The sequence below is a fragment of the Triplophysa rosa genome, linkage group LG23, assembly GCF_024868665.1.
Source record: "Triplophysa rosa linkage group LG23, Trosa_1v2, whole genome shotgun sequence".
NCBI classification, from domain to species: domain Eukaryota; kingdom Metazoa; phylum Chordata; class Actinopteri; order Cypriniformes; family Nemacheilidae; genus Triplophysa; species Triplophysa rosa.
Window position 1 is genome coordinate 15,816,260 of NC_079912.1, and position 16,499 is coordinate 15,832,758.

At 40.4% G+C, this 16,499-nt stretch overlaps 1 protein-coding gene across 2 annotated transcripts; it reads right to left on the reverse strand.

Moving 5' to 3' along the window:
* Window positions 1-955: 955 nt before the first annotated feature.
* rnpc3 (RNA-binding region (RNP1, RRM) containing 3) lies at window positions 956-9,036 on the reverse strand. 2 transcript variants are annotated; one of them, XM_057322711.1, is made up of 16 exons: window positions 8,974-9,036; window positions 7,964-8,120; window positions 7,816-7,863; window positions 7,612-7,721; window positions 7,095-7,184; window positions 6,018-6,129; window positions 5,311-5,379; window positions 4,879-5,021; window positions 4,369-4,494; window positions 4,089-4,237; window positions 2,858-3,025; window positions 2,474-2,568; window positions 2,044-2,102; window positions 1,767-1,899; window positions 1,495-1,592; window positions 956-1,079 (listed from the first exon to the last, which is right to left on the reverse strand). In XM_057322711.1, the coding sequence occupies exons 2-15, from the start codon at window positions 8,114-8,116 to the stop codon at window positions 1,524-1,526; spliced, it is 1,524 nt and encodes a 507-aa protein (XP_057178694.1). In that variant the 5' UTR covers window positions 8,117-8,120; window positions 8,974-9,036; the 3' UTR covers window positions 956-1,079; window positions 1,495-1,523. The 2 variants fall into 2 exon arrangements, with proteins under 2 accessions (XP_057178694.1, XP_057178692.1); XM_057322709.1 differs by having other exon boundaries at window positions 977-1,359.
* Between the last annotated feature and the right edge of the window lie 7,463 nt (window positions 9,037-16,499).

Genomic DNA, 16,499 nt, shown 5'->3' on the forward strand with positions numbered 1-16,499 from the left:
TTCGAGGCGTCCCGGTAGGCAGCGTTGTGCTGTGGGCTGGTGGTAATGAACCAACGCGGCTCCTGCAGGTGAAGATCTGCGCTGACGTTGTCATCAATCACACGCGCGCGCCGGGCGGAGGGGAGAGGAGGCGCGCTCGACCCGCGGCTCGTACTTCAATGCCACCGTGAGGAGTTCCCATCTGTGAGGTGCTCCGCTGCTGACTTCAATGATGACAAATGCACCAGCCGCAGTGGAAATATTGAGAATTACCAAGACATTTATCAGGTATAATTTCAAAAGTGATAAAAGAGCCCTTGTTGGGAATGCCATTGGACACAGATGGAAACGAATATTCTTTGCTTCATTGCAAAGCACTGGAGAGTATTTGAATATTAGTGGGGCCTCGTGTCACCCATGACAATGTTTAAACTAATGTTGTTTAATTGTTCTTGCCGTTACAAATATGATGGGTCAGATTGTAATACCATACTTTGATTCATTCCACGTTATAGTATACCTTGGTGCTTCAAACTATCTATCATGGAATATTTTAAAGCACAATTTTTTTTGCAAGCTCTAGTATAATTTATCATTGTTCAAATTTGATAAAATATTAAATTTAACTATGAAACCAAACTTTTAAAATCATCAAGTCAACTGAATAATCGCAGTACCAGAAAACATCAGACTAAAGTTGCCCCGGTCTCAGTCACTGGTCTGTATTCTCTGCTGTAAAGACAGCACCATCTGTTAGCCCTGCCACTGGAAGACGACTCGGCTGACTGATAGTTATTTCTAAATTTATTCTGCTTGCCATCAAAGGCACGCGCCAGGCGCGCACAACAATACTGGTACCATTAAACATCAGGATCTGACCTTTCGTTTCCTGCGCGCACAAACAACCCACATTAATAAAACGATATTAAAAAATAAAAGTATATATGAACAATATTGTTATGAGAGTCTCAAAATTGGCCAGCCGTTTCAGTGAAGGTTACAGACCACAGAAATAACCAACATTTGGTTTATATTTTATTGCAAAAATATCAGAGAAAAACGGTTCAGCCCATCAGGATTCAACAGCAGCGCAATAAAATCTGTGAGGGGAAAAAAAGAAAATGAATAAGTTTTATGCATAAAATAAAATAGTTTTATGTTATAGGGCAGTGATGAATAAACACTGCTTGGCATTTTGGACAATACATTTATTGTTATTTATATGAAAGAAGACACTTTTCTATTATCTACAGTACGCAAGGAAATTTGTAAACCTACACACAAACACAAATCTAAAATATTTTTTTAAAGGATATTTTAAAGGATATTGTAAAGTTGGAGTTCCTGTAGACTCACGAGTGAAGTACTATGATGCAACATCTTAAACAAATAGAAATCTTAGGTTAAGTTTAAAATAAGATAACCAAGCTTTCAGTGTGATCAAATCTTTACCACCCATGATGCTTAATGGTTCAGGTACGGTTTAAAAAAATCAAATAAAACCAAAATACTGACCTCAAATGTATGCGTTCACCCTTCAGAATTCAGTGTTTTTTTCCTCCTTTCTTTGAATCGGCAGATTCCGGTTTAGGTTTTGCAGATCGGGCAAATTGCTGGTGTTTGTGTTAAGGATTATGACAAAGTCATTTAATGTGTAACAACAAGAAACACACAAATACGTATTAAGATATAATAAAGAATTTTCAAGCGAACTTTGATTTGTGGATTTCTGAATCATCTATACCACCGGCGACACCATGCCAAAACAGCCCAAAAACAAAGGATACCACTACGAGAGGTTTGTCATGAAGAACATATCCATTGGTTTCCTTCAGGGCCTTCTCCGCACTCCTCTCGCTCGGGAGTCCGATGAAAGCTTGCCCTTTCATCCGGCCTTCTCTCATCAACACGATATCAAACCTGGCGGGACCAAACACACTTACACATCAGCACGTGATCACGAACAACTCTTTCATTCACCGCTCCCAAGAAACATAGGGGTGATGTTTGCTTTGATTTTGATTGGCGGATTTACGGTCCCAGACAAGGGCCCGGGGTGCTTACATGTTTCTCTGCTCCTCTGAGGAGATGTCGATATACCGGCCGTAGATGAACTTCAGATCCTGTGGAAAAGATTACGTTTTGTAGCTGAAATGATGCGTGTCAAGAAGCGTTAAACTACTGTAGGCCACAAAGTGAAACAATGGTTAAATAAACTAGAATTTAGAGGCATCATACGTACTGTATTTGGAATATATTGTTAAATGTAATAAAAAGCTTGATCAATTAAACTTCATTTTTGGCTTTTTTGATATTGAATGTTGTTTCAGGGTCAACAAATGATGTCGAACATGTCCCACTTGACTAAAGTATGCTGGAACAAAAATCAACCAACTTTTGTGATATTAGTATTATTGGCCATTGTAAACCCATATCGGTCGACCACGAGTCTATTTAATAATGTTTTGTTTGTCTATGTAAAGCAGATACGTACTTTTTCTTCGACTTGCTTTGCAATATTCTTCACGTAAAGTCTGCAGGTTGATTCACCGGGTTCGTAATTCTTAAACACAGACATTTTCTTTATCTCTGCACAAAGAGAAAACATAAAAAGAAAATACATCAATCGAATCCGAAATCCCACTCTTAAATGCTTAGAAATAGTCAAACATAATAGTTAACCATACTACAGAGAACAACTCAATTAAATTCCTATTTAAATAATCAAACAAAATCATCTGATAAATGCAAACAGGCATATGACGTCTGTCTAGTGCGTCTCATTAAATATGAATTTCCTCTAAAGATCGAACACTCAAAAGAAAGAAAGAAAGAAAGAAAAGCTTCTGTTCGCATGCACGCTTGGAGAGTCTCTCACCATCTCTGGAGAGTCTGCCTCTCTCTAGCTCTCTCCTAGAGATGAACTCGGAGGGTATGTCCTCATCTTCCTCTACGTCTTCCTCTTGTCTGGGGGCCTGAACGCTCGGGTAGATCTTCCCGAACCCTTCTGTGGCTTCCTGAGCTGGAGCCTCCGTCGTAGCCATGTCTGGAAAAAACCGCATGAACATAATTATAATGTGATTCTAACTGCCACTGTGCTCCATTTCAATCTGCCTCAGACTCGCTGTCATGTTGTCTGCACCAAGCAGCCTGTTGCAAATTTTGAAAATGACAAGTGAAGTTGTCGTCTGCATGCCCCGATAGCTGCACTAAGCAGGGGGCCTAAAAGTGAAATCGATTACATTCCAATCCTGTCATCGATAACAAGACGCGCGTAAAATATACAGCCGAAAAAACAGGCGAGTGTATTAATCTCTAAGGTTTACGCCGGCGTGTCTGCGTGGGGTCATGCTCCACGGGGCATCCTTTCAGGTTCTTTCACTGCACAGTTGGAGATGTCAGCTGGCGCTTGGCAGTAAGCCGTAAGGAATTACGAGAAGCAGCGAGGCTACACAAATCCTCCGGAAACTTGTCTGACAGATCTAGTTTTCTGAATGTGTTCTAGAGCAGCAAGTCATTCCAGATAAATTCCGCTCACAGAAGTGCATTTCGTTTGATTCGTAAACGTATTGTTTATCGCTTGAAAGCAAGCGTAATGAAACAAACTCCCATGCCTTGAGCGCCTGCCGCTTGTTTTTGCCTTAGAAAGCTTTTTCGTCATTTTTTTCTACAGACATTAATGCAAAACAAACAGAAAAAGATAAGGTAAACAAGAGAGGGGTGATTTCGATTTGAGCTCACTTGTATTGTCTCATCTGCATAGAGTGCCGCCAATGATGACTCGCACCGAACAGATTTGTATTTTTTGTTTGATAATAGCACCTCTAAGTTCAGCCACTTTCCTCGAATAAACTTTTAGGGTTATCCCGACGCAGAGGAGGGTCTCGGCCCCTTACGGCGAGACAGCCTGGCCTGATGACAAGTCGATACATTAAATCTTCTCTCCAGCTGAGTCACCATTCTCAGGGCTAATTGCTGTGTTAATTGAGCAGGTCCGCTCAAAATGGATGAGTGAACTTGGGGCACGTTCGGTTATGCGGGTGGGTGGATAGATAAATGGATGACGGGAAGGAAGGAGTGGCAGGGGAACGGAAAGTTCGCCGCTTTACCTTCAGTCGCATCTGTGGAATGCTGCTTCTGATCCTGTTCGGGCCCCTCGAGGATGGAGGACACCTCCGCTGATATATGAAACTCAATCTTTTTCTGTCCTAGCGCATGAGGTTGCTCGAAAACGTCTTCTGGCTGCAGGACTGCGGTGCTGATAGATAGAAGACAATCTCATATGACCTATCAGGAATATGTTTGTGCATTCCATATTGCTTTGTTAGGAACATGAAGGTACTCTTTAGGTGTAATTTAGTGTTATTGAAGAACAACTGAGAAGCTTACCCATGGGAATCTGGTTTGGGAACAAACAGGAGATCCTTTAGTCTGGGTTTCTTTCTCTTAGAAGAAGTCTTTGTTCGCAGCGGTCTTTTGCATGGCTGGTTAACAAGTCCCATCAGTCTGATCATCCTTTGAGGAGTGCAGGAAAAAGAAGCTATTAAACATGTATGGCTTTTGAAAATAAGGTCAAATACAAGAGTGAACGAAATAAATGGAATACTGCTGCTACACTGGTGACAAACAATCGATTAATGAATAACTGTGCCGATGCTGGTGGCTGAGTCTGACTAAAGTACTACAGTAGGTACTACAACACAAAAAGAAGATATTTTGAAAAACGCTGGTGACCGAACAACACCGACCGCCATTGACTTCCATTGGACGACCACAAAATCACAGACACGTTTCTCAAAATATCTTCTTTGTGTTCAACAGTAAAAAGAGAGTCATATACAGGTCTTGTATGATATGATGGTGAATCAACTGACGGACTAAATATGCAATATTAGCTACCTCTCTTTGTCTTCATCATCTCCACTCTCATACTCCGATTCTTCTTCGCTCCCTGACGCCCCCTCCTCACGCCCTGGAAGTGGGGGGTTCTCTGGAGGGTAGGGTGGGGGCATGGGCGGCAATGGGCCTGGGGGCATCTCAAACTGAAAAGGCACAAATGAATAGGTTATCCTTTCTCTGTGGACCCAACGCTCCCCTGAACAAGCCTCCAGTTCATCAATATCAGAGGAGTGCTTTTATCGATGAGTCTGTAAAAAGCAAAGCATCGGTTCTGAGGTCGACCTTTAATTCAGACGAGAATCATGTTGTGTGTTTGTTTGCAAAACCGTAGCGTTTTTTTAAGTCACGCTGAATTTGGTTGTTTGAATTTTCTTCTCTTTCCCAACCACTCAAAAAGACGAACGTTTACAAGAGCGTATAACAGCAGCTCACCATTGGAGGAGGGGCCGTCACTGGACCAAACGGACTGGGGAGGTTCATCTTATTCATCAAATGAAGAACCTGTGGAGAAAACACTCGTTCATTATGTGAAGAAAAGATCCAAGACCACCTGTGTACGCGTGTGTGAGTTTTGGTTTGTACACAGCTGGTATTGTGAATTTCTACGACACAAACAATAATTGTGACCCTGGCTCCATATGTAACCCAGAATGCTGTGTGGGAATATATTTAGGTTCACTGATGGCTCTTTAACTGAGCTATGAGCAGGGGATTTAATATTGTTCAACCCGCCAGCCTCTTTGTCAGAAATCTAGTGCCACCAAAAGGCGGCACGGCGAATAACAACCTCTCCGTCGTGAGCCGTAGCTTGAGGGCTAATGTTAAATACATCACTCATCCCTCCCACATGAGCGTGATATTAATACTATCGGTATAATTCCCTCTAAATATTGTGGCTTGATGTTTTAGAGAAAGGATTTGATTCAAAAATCACATTAGTGCCATTCTAAGAGCAAAATCAGGTTTTCTAGCATGCATTTGCGTGTATTCTGGAATGAACTGAAAACCAACCCTGAAAGTGGTGTCATGTTTGCTTAATAGGGCAAGAGATACCGATACTCATAATGATGTGCTTGTTAACACATTCTCAACATGAAGAGATAAATAAAACCGATATAAATAAAAGCGAGAGATCTTACTTGAACGTAGAACTTGGGCACACTCAGAAGCGTGTGTGTAATGTTTGTCAAAATTCCCCTTGAAGGAGGAGGGTATAAATATTTCAGCGTCGGGTTTCTTTGAAATTTCAACCTGTGGGAGGAAAAAAAACAAGCGCATGTAAAAATTGACCGTTGTTAGTCTCGGATTGGAGTCGGGGAAGAAACATTTCTAGAAATGCTGCCCGTGACAAAATGCACCAAAATAACGGTGACGGATAAATATGTAGCAAGGTACAAAGGTTTGGTGTTTTGTAAAGTGCCCATAAGCACCTGTGTTTAGGAATGGAGCAGTATCTCTCTCTCAGATAAACTAGCTACAACATTGAGCATCTTTTCAATTACATTACCATTAGGATATGTCAAAATTTATGAAAAATCAGGGTGATGCTTATCACATAAACAGAAGTGTGAAGCAGCACTAAAAACAACATATAAAATAAACCGCAATATATTCCGCTGCATCAAAAGCATACCGATGAACAGCAAAATTTTAACCAAACAATTATTTGGCTATTAAAAATGTAAATGGAATTCTAATAGAACGATCAAGATACACATTTCCAGCTATACCTGTTAACATCGCAAGATCTAACTTATAAACATTAAATATCTTTATTGCAATTTCTGATCTCATCACACTTTTAACAACACGCCCTGGTATGAGCACGAGATGCTGAAATAAATAAATAAAAATCCGTCACGGCTCTGCTCGTTAAGTGAAGGTGAGGCTCTCTTCATGCAAAATTATTTCTTAGCCCACGGTCTCTTTATCAAAGGCCACCTGGTGCCACCACATGGCAAAAACAGACGGGCTGTCACGGCAGAACAGACACATGGAGACATGGTCCTGTAATTGGACATGAGAAGGATGGTGACAGCCAGTCTCTAACTTTCTCTCTGCTTGGCTGTGGGCATATACCTACAGGGTTACCAGGGCTTGAACTACTGACACCAGGTGCAGGACGTCAATGAATAGCGTTAGCCTGTCTCATATCTCCAGTGACATCATAAACACAGTGACAATTTGGGCAATCAAGGATGCATTGGCACACTTACCCCAGATTGGGAGCGATGCTGTTGTCCACCAGGGGCGCACTGCGTTGCGGTTTTTCCTTCTTCTCTTTCTCTGCTTGGGTCTCAGCACCACTGAAACATGAAGTTAAACTGTTGTGACTTATTATACATAAGGATGTATTCAAAGATGGACACCTGTCCTGTGCACTTTTGTAATAGTTCACATTCACATTAGTTTGCTAACAAGCAATGGAAATCAAATTCATGCATTTAAAAAATGAAATGATTAAACAAAAAATCTACGCATAAAGTATTTTAAATACGTGCATGCATGGTCAAAAAAATCAAATGTGACCTTCAAATAACAAAAAGGAAAAAACCAATCATCCCTGGGATAATAAACATACATACATGATGGTTCTGAAAATAGAGCCAAATAGGCCGCATCTAGAGTGCTTAGCGAATCAGAGCCAAGTCCCGACAGCTTATATTGGAAGTGGGAAGTGCAGCGTCCACTAGAATAGCTAAAAGTCTATTATCATTGATTTTTTCAATCTACCTGTCAGAAACAGGCGGGTCTTTCAATACACTGACATTGTCCTGATCCTTTCCAAACTCAACAACAAGCGTGTGACCAAGAATTCTCAGCTGATGGAGTCTGTTGAGTGCCTGCACATAGGAAGAACGATTCAGTTTATTATCATTTGTCAAAAGCAGCTCTTTTATCAAGTTCACCCCGCAGAAACGCACATTTTTGTTTTACCTTAGACGCTGAAGCTTCGCTGCTAAAACTTGCAAATGCCATATGCTTCTGCAGACAAGGATAAAAACAGGTGTACTTTTTTAAAGAACACTGCACCATTTACCCACGGCAATTTACAAGTTTCTTACAAGCAGATCTCACGACTTACTAGGGGTCCCTTGTCTGACAGCACTCTGACGGCGGAGGCACCGAAATACTTAAGGAGATCATGCTTCTCGTCTCTGTTGAGTTCTCTGGGCAGATGTCGTATGATAAGGGTTTTGCTCTTCTTTGGCTGAACGTCTGCCTCCATCTCAGTCATGGTTCTGGAATGCAAAAATGAAAATGAACAGGTCCGTTAGTAGATCTTTGTATTCATACTGTATGAGGACGAATGTAAATAGGGTCTAAGGTGAACGGAGCACACAGGAACTGAAAAGATCTTCAATCCTGATTTAAGGTCCCCGGCTCTCCTGTAGATTGTTTGAATGCGATATAAAAAAAAGTCTGGACCATGTTTCACCCCTAACGAAAATTCATTTACAAGAAGAAAATATTGCTTGTGTTAGGACCATTTAGTTTCCTTGTTTTGCTTCAGTTTATGGCAATATAGTTTATTGTAATGTCATTTTCTTTAAGGAATCAATTTTGTCCAGTCATGTTTTTATGGTTTAAGGATGTAAAAACTACAGTAATACATTAACAACTATGTAAACATAAATACAACACACCGGTCAAGCATCGTTAATGTGTTTTTAATTCCAGTCAAGTCATTATTTTTTGTGTGGAACTAAATATAGGCGTGGAGTTTGCGCAGGGGGAAGGAAATCCTGGCAACACAACAGTTTGGTCCTGCTACAACTGTCTAACGTTATATGGTCCGCAAAACAATAATGTAAAGCAAATACTATGAAGGTATTTAGGTTTTAAATGAAGTAATGAACGAATGTAGGAATTAGCGGAGTAATATCGTATAACTTTAGAAGCCAATGGTTTTGCTTGATGCTAATCTGCTAACGTTACCCAGTAAATTAACATCAACAGCTTATTAAAACACGTGAACGTAATAATCACTCATAATTTAAATAAACCAGGAACCAATAATGATATGGCACGTAAAAACGTGCATAAACTGCATAAAAGCAACAAATGTGAGATAATATTCGGAGACGCACATACCCGATTCAGAATCACACACTTGCTCGTTACACCGCTTGTGGGCGTGCCTAGTGCTGATTTCTGATTGGTCTGTTGAGAACTATTCATCTCCCAGTTGGTACCAAGCTCACGTCAATCCCGAACGGACCAATCAAACGCCCTGAAACACAGAATTTAAAATTGCCAGAAGATGGCGCTGTTAGTTATAAAATGAACACCTCTCACCTTTTATACAAGAAAATAAACTGTTTTGCTTTACAAATTGGCCAAAGTAGCTGTTTACAAAAGTGCACTTTTGAGGGCTTTAACGTTCTGTTTGTTGTAATTACATAATAATACTTATAAAAACAATTGCAGTGATTGCAGATGCTGACCATCTATGCCCCATCTCTTCAAGTATGGAGCATATTTACTGTAAATAATAGATGTGTGTACATATAAGTCATGATTCAAAACGACGTTTAATGTGCCATGGTAAGGGGCCCTTTATTTTCCTGTACTTTCTCTTTTTTCTCTGTAGTGCCTATGGAGTTCAAATGTGTGAGTGCACCTGGCATAGGATCAAGCCAAATCTTGGCCTTTCCTTCTTCATTCCTGGTTATAGTGGACCTCTCTGTGTGCTACTTACTACATTTTCCCCCTCACATTTTAAAAAAGGGGATGCAATGGTAAGTTGACAAAAGCAGTAAAATTTGCTTTGGGTGGTTAAGAGCCTAGCAGTAGTCGGGTAGTGAAGTCCTGACTCCATTGTTGCTTTATGCTTATGTGGGTACGATTGGGTGACCCTGATTTACGGTGCATCCTAAAGGGTGACCCTGATTTATGGTTTAAACTTGGAGATCATCTTCACTATTGTCAGACGGTCTCCAAATTCCAGTGCAAATTAAGTATTTTCATTGTAGACAACACTGGCATTCCTTACATTGGGAAACAATGCCCCTTTTCAGTTAGGCTGGCTCTGAAATTTCACAGGTGAAGAGAGGAGCGGAAGGTATCTAATCCCTGACCGAACAGTCTGCGCCTGAAAAGAGCAGGGAAGGGGGCTGTCTCTGACCACCCTGTCAGCTGGCTTGAGTAGTGACAGAAACATGTCAGAAAAGGGAAGGACTGTGCCTTATCAGCATTGCCATGTGAAGCATAAATCAGCAACTGCGGTGACTGTTCATGGTCAGAATATATTGTGGACTCTCTAGACGTCTGTTGGTGGTTGTGGTGATGGTGATTGAGGTTAAAGGGCCAGTTCACCCAAAAATAAATACTGTCTCAATTACTCACCCTTACGTTGTTCCAAATCCATATAGGCCTACATGTATTTGTTCTGATAAACACAGAGAAAGATATTTGGAAGAATGCTTCTAACCAAACAGTTCTTGGCAAAATTACAATGGTGGTCAAAAGTGCCCCAGATCTATTTGCATTCCTACATTCTTCGAAATATATTTTGTGTTCAACAGAACAAAGAAATGTATGAAGAAAATTTGTTTGATGTTTTGTTTATGAGTGTTTTTGGTCAGATGTTGTTCTTTCATCATTTAGGAGGCTTTGAGTTCTCAGTTTTATTAAAGTCTTATTTTAAGGATCGTATCAACATTGTTCGAAATGTTTTTACTAAAAACTGTTTGAAGATTAAAAACAGACACAAATGACACAACTTTTTACATACCGTACAGTAAGGATATTGCTATAACTTGTATGGAGACAGCATAGCCCTAACAGTTTGTTGAGCTTGTGGTGAAAGCGTGATTTTGTAATTTTACTCTTTGTTTGTCTGTAAAGTCGATATGAGCTGGCTATTTCATCAAGTGTGGGAAGCATTTTTTCTTCTGTGATAACAGGATTATACGTCTAATATTATTCAGTTTGAAATGTGATCTTTAAATGAGGGAAATTCTGACCAAAGTATACAAATGTGAGAAGGCTACATTAAAGCATATTTTAAAGTTAGACTTGTAATTTTAATGTCTTTCCACTATTGAACATATTACACACAGTATTTAGTTCAATTACATCAGAAGTAACTGTAATTAAATTACTTGCATTACTTTATCAAGGGAAAAGTAATTAAATTACAGTAAAGAAATTACTTAGTAACTAGTTACACCCAACTCTGCGCACCGCATTCCTTTAGCTGAAATTTATATGACAGGCCCAAGCCTCCTGTCCTTACTGAATCCCAACATATTTACAGCTGGAGTCCTGTTTGTGTAAGGGAAAGTAAATAAACAAAACCACAATCCCAAATTTCCTGTTTATTCTCTGTGGGAATGTGTGAAATTTCCCCCCCAAAAAAACTACAGAGTGCATTTCGTATACGTTATCTCCTTCGGGAGCGACATCGTAGTCCTGTGTCAGCCACCGTAGTGCTTCGAAAGGGAGGGGTGAGTGAGCCGTTAGTTGCAATTCGCAACCTCACTGCTAGACTACTGCAATGCTCTCCTTGCTGGTCTTCCTGCAAAGGCTATCAAACCACTCCAGCTGGTTCAGAATTTAGCAGCACGCCTGCAAATGAGCCCAAAAGGGCTCATTTGACACCCCTTTTCATCTCTCTCAACTGGCTACCGGTTTAAGCCCGTATCAGATTCAAGTCACTAACGCTTGCCTACATGACTATCACAGGATCTGCACCGGCATAGTTTCACGCCCTCCTACACCCCATCAAGAACCCTGCGTTCAGCAAACGATCACGTCTTGTTTTGCCTTCTCAAAAGGGCAGTAAATCACTTTCCCGCTCATTCTCCTTCACAACTCCTTCCTGGTGGAACATTCTTCCTAACTCAGTCCGGTCAACCACATCTCTCACAACATTCAAAAAACTACTTAAAGGGGTCATATGGTTTATGGCATAACTGTTTTGATGTGTCTTTGGTGTGGTATAAGTTATCCATGCATGTATTAGAAACGTAAAATTGCAAAAATTAAAGTGTCGGAACAAAAGATGCATTCTATATAAAAACGAAAGTGCTCACCCAGACCTGCCTGAAACGCCTCGTGTAGCCACACCCCCACAAATCTACGTCAGTTCGTGGTATGCTTTGACTAAGACCGCCCAAATGTATACGCAAGTCAATACTGTCAGTACAATTGCTTTGGAACCTGATGTTCCAAATATGGTAAGAGGCGTTACATTTCCCTCACACGCTTGCAGTATTCGACCAATCACTACTCACTGGTTAACTGGCCAATCACAGCGCACCTCGCTTTTCAGAGAGATGAACTTTGTAAAAAAGAGTAGATACAAACTACAATACAGCATTTTTGAACCTTAAATTGTGTATACACATTGCATTACATCTAAAACAAACGCTAATATTCGTTTTAGCCGCATCATATGACCCCTTTAAAACCCATCTCTTCTGTGAATACTTGACAGGCAAATGATACAAAAACACTAACCCTCTTGTTCTGGCTTTTGTGGAAGCTATTAACTTGGTATTAGCACTTATTGTATTATTGCCATTGTATGACATATCGCTTTATTGCTCCCTGAACTTTCTGGAAGTCGCTTTGGATAAAGGCGACTGCTAAATGACTAAATGTAAATGTAGATGGTGGGGCGTGAAAATTGGCAAAGGAAGCAAGCGCATTGAATCGCTTTTAAATCACACAGACGTTGAGACTGTCACATCTGCTTCCCTTTGCTGTATTGATGTCCGAAAGGAAATTAAATTGCAGACCATCATCACAAACTAACATCATACACAGGAAGGACATACTATATGAGAATTCCTGAGGTCATTGGGTACAAGCATTAAAAAAAAAGCTAACAAACTATGCCAATCTTTGTCTGTCTGCTGTCACACCACACCCTCTCACCTGCGTCTCCAACAGCACCTGCCCGTGTCCTTAAACACATGGTTGTTCTTCCTAGGGGGGATTTTTTGTGTCACCCAGGTCTTAATTGGGCTGGATGTAACGGTTTGCCAGATTACAGTTATCACCGCTTTAATTATTCCCAGGACAAAAGAAAAACAGGTCCATATGAGAGTGATATCAGCATGAAGATTCCTGAGCAATGTGCCATGCAGATGTGAACTTTGCCAAATGGAAACAAGCTAGACTGAGACTCTTTTATTCATTTTATTTGGTCATGCTTTTCTCTGTTTTTGATGTGGGATTATGACAAAACACACGCCTGACAGAAAATGAAACCCTTTAATTAATTTTATTTTGTCATGCTTTTCTCTGTTTTTGATGTGGGATAATGACAAAATACAAGTCGGACCGAAAATGAGTCGAGCAGCATTTTATTATGTGTTGCAACACAACATTGTACTGGTGGACCAAATAAAAGGACCATCTAATGAACACACATAGGCTACTGATAAGATGTATTCTTGATGTAAATGTAACTGCTCGTGTTGTTGTTTAGTGTAAGGTATTTTTGGAATGGTTCTAAACCATGAATTCTAGGAACTATAAGTACCGTGGCTTCTTCCCTTGATCACGTAAGCTGTGAACTGTGTGGCATTGAGTGAATTTGAACTGCTCTGACAGGTCAGCCAGGCTTAAAATGAACCCTGCATCAACATGAAATATCAGATTAGCGTCTTTTTTAAAAGCCATTTGGGATGTTTTCCAAAATCTCTTCCGTCATGCACACATTATTTGATGTGTCAAATTGCTGAGCTCATTACGACTTTCACATCCTCATGTGTCAACGTCCCCTTGTGGAGAATATGAGTTGAGGAATGTAAGGCAGAGTGCTCCACATTTCAGAAAAATGGGAGATCCACAAATCTAGTCATGTCCTTTGGGCTGGGAGGGGCCGTGTTAAATTGGCCATGAGAACCTTGAAATTTTTGTTTAGGAACCCTTAAAATGCTCATAGACCAAAAATGTTTAGTGTAGGCCTATAAGTTGAAAAGAAAGGCAAATAGGGTTTTAGTTTTCAGATTTAAAGATCAAACAAGTATAAAATGTTAAAAGGATTTACATCAATTGGAAACCCAAACCGAGTTTTATAGCTACGTCATTGGCCCAACTTAATTGTGGATTAGGTTTTAAGGTGACCACAATGTTCATGTCATGCTACAGAATTTTGGCTATTGAGTCTTGCTAATCAGAGATTTGCTCAAGCAGTCTTGCTATATATATTTCCTTTTGATCTGAGTTTCCTGCACCTCGCCCAAATCATCAGCCCTATGAGGCAGTCGTATCCCAGCTACAAATTATCTCAGTGATGCTGCGCCCCACCCACAGAGCAGCGTGGACCACACGGCCACGAACAAATTCACCATAACCACTATAGAGGAACCACTCCACCTTCACTCAGCAACGGTCTTTCGTTCCTGCACGTAGGCAGTGTACCTTGCAGAGTCTGTTAGCATTGAGCAAAACCTAGCAATGAATTTCTCTGTTTTACGATACATGCAAACCTATATACTGCCATATATGTTTTATTTTGCTGTAGTTAAAACATATAGCCATCGTAAAGGTATACAGTATACTGCTTTAAAGAATAGCTGTAAGGGGTTACTTGAAGCATCTGCAGAGCGTAAGGGCTTTTTCACTTGAACCTGACAAGCATAGACATGCTGGTGGTTGAAGTATCTGTTATTAGAAAGATGAGGGTCTGCCCACTCGTCTTTTAAACTAGCATACGGTTGTTTCAACCCCTTTGGTGATGAAAATGTCAGAAAGTTATGTTTCACTTCCCGACTGAAACGTTGTGATTACATCTATAGAGACATTTTCTTCCATGGGGGGCTGATGGGGGGTATAGTTGTGGGGTGTTAAGATTGTTTCCCTTTATTCTTTTCTTACACCCTAAACCTCTCATTACCTCAACAGGGAGATGGAAATGAAAATGGTTTTGGCCAGTGGTAAGTTGATATACCCTAAAACAAAGTTGATATCACCTTAAAGAGTAAATATTTTGTGATTTTTCAGGTCCTACTTTGGTTTATGGAGTGTCCAACAACAAGTTTACATACATACAAGGTGTAAAAACACTTTCATTTTCTAATAATAGGCAGTTATTATTACCTTACTTCTTGACTGACTCTAAAATGATTTGTTCGGCGATTCATCGGTCTGATCCCCTCCCTCTTGTCAGCCTACTCTGATCTGATTGGTCAGATGGTCTAGTCTGCTGTGATTGGTCTACCCGCGAGCAGTGTCGCAAATGGAACGTAGGCGGGCATTACATGGAGTGACGCAAATCTGACCCGGAACTGAAATTAGAGCGACAGACGACTCGTTCGCGTGATTCACAGTTGACTCCTTTTTTTCTGAAGCCAATAACTTTGTAATTCGTTCACTTTCGGCTTTACAACTTGGCAGACTGCTTACATTCACACACAGCAACATTGTACACTGCATAAAATTTCATTTTAAGGACATTGTAATAGTTGTAAAAGTTACTCTTTAAAAATAAGCTGAAATTGATTAATTTATTTGGTTAATAAAGCTGTAATGACTTGATTGATTGTACTTAAAAATGTAAGGCAGCGAAAAATATATCCAGTGGGTTGTACCAATTTCAAGCACATTTGGCTGGACATACATTAGTTCTTCTGTCATTTTTGTGGGTGCTTTTTCAGACCTCGTGGTAATCTTATGTTCCTCTGTAACTAATTATTGACTACAAAGTCCAACATAAATACAGTAGTCTGTTACTCACAGAAGTGTGCATTTACATACTGTCTGGCAAAATGGTCTTGGGTAGAGAATCTTAGATCTTGTTTTGTGGTCTCTATTGGTTTGTTTTGGTTGCAAGGATGCTTCAGAGATTCTAGGTGGTTGCTAGGGTATTTTGTATCATTGTCCACCACCCTGGTGCCAAGAAATATGTAACTCTAGTAATAGTTATTTCAAAGGTCAATGGGATTGATTACTAACTATGGTTTTGCAATTTTAATATTAATAGTATAAATTCATTCCCATAAGTGTCAAAACTACAACTAAAGCAAGCTGATGCCTGCACACCTGTAGGAACTGCACACCTCTCTCTCGCTCTCGCTCTGTTTGTGTTTGTAAGTATACTAAATCAGGTAACTAGAAATGGCCTGCAGCAGGTGGGATATAGCTGGGATGTCGCAGGCCTGCTGGGAGAGAAAAGGGGTGGGAGACTAGTGCAGGTCTGAACAGAGCAGAGGCAGGCATGGGGAATGCAGTTAATCCATCATATCAAGACTTACCGTGAACCCCCCAGCCCTAAGCTTCCTAACCAAAAAATAAGTCAAAGGTCAAAGCACCCAGATCACTGTTGTCCAATAATGAACCTTAAAGGGGGCATGCAACGGTGTTTCATGCATTCTGACTTATCTACAATGTTAAACCGGCTGTCTTCTCATGCTTGACATGGTCAACTTGTCAAAAACTATTTACAAAAAAATACACTCCCCCAGCGTTCCTAGTTTCCGAAAGTTTTTTTCGAACATGAAAATCCTTTTCGTAACAACTTTTCTTAGTCCCTTAATGTGCAATTCTCAGCAAAGAAAAATAACTAGCCTGCCAACGCATCAACCAACGAGTGATAAGAAGACCCACTTACCATTAAGATTGCGATGAGAGAAGTTGTGTGTGTGTGTGTGCGTGTGTGCGTG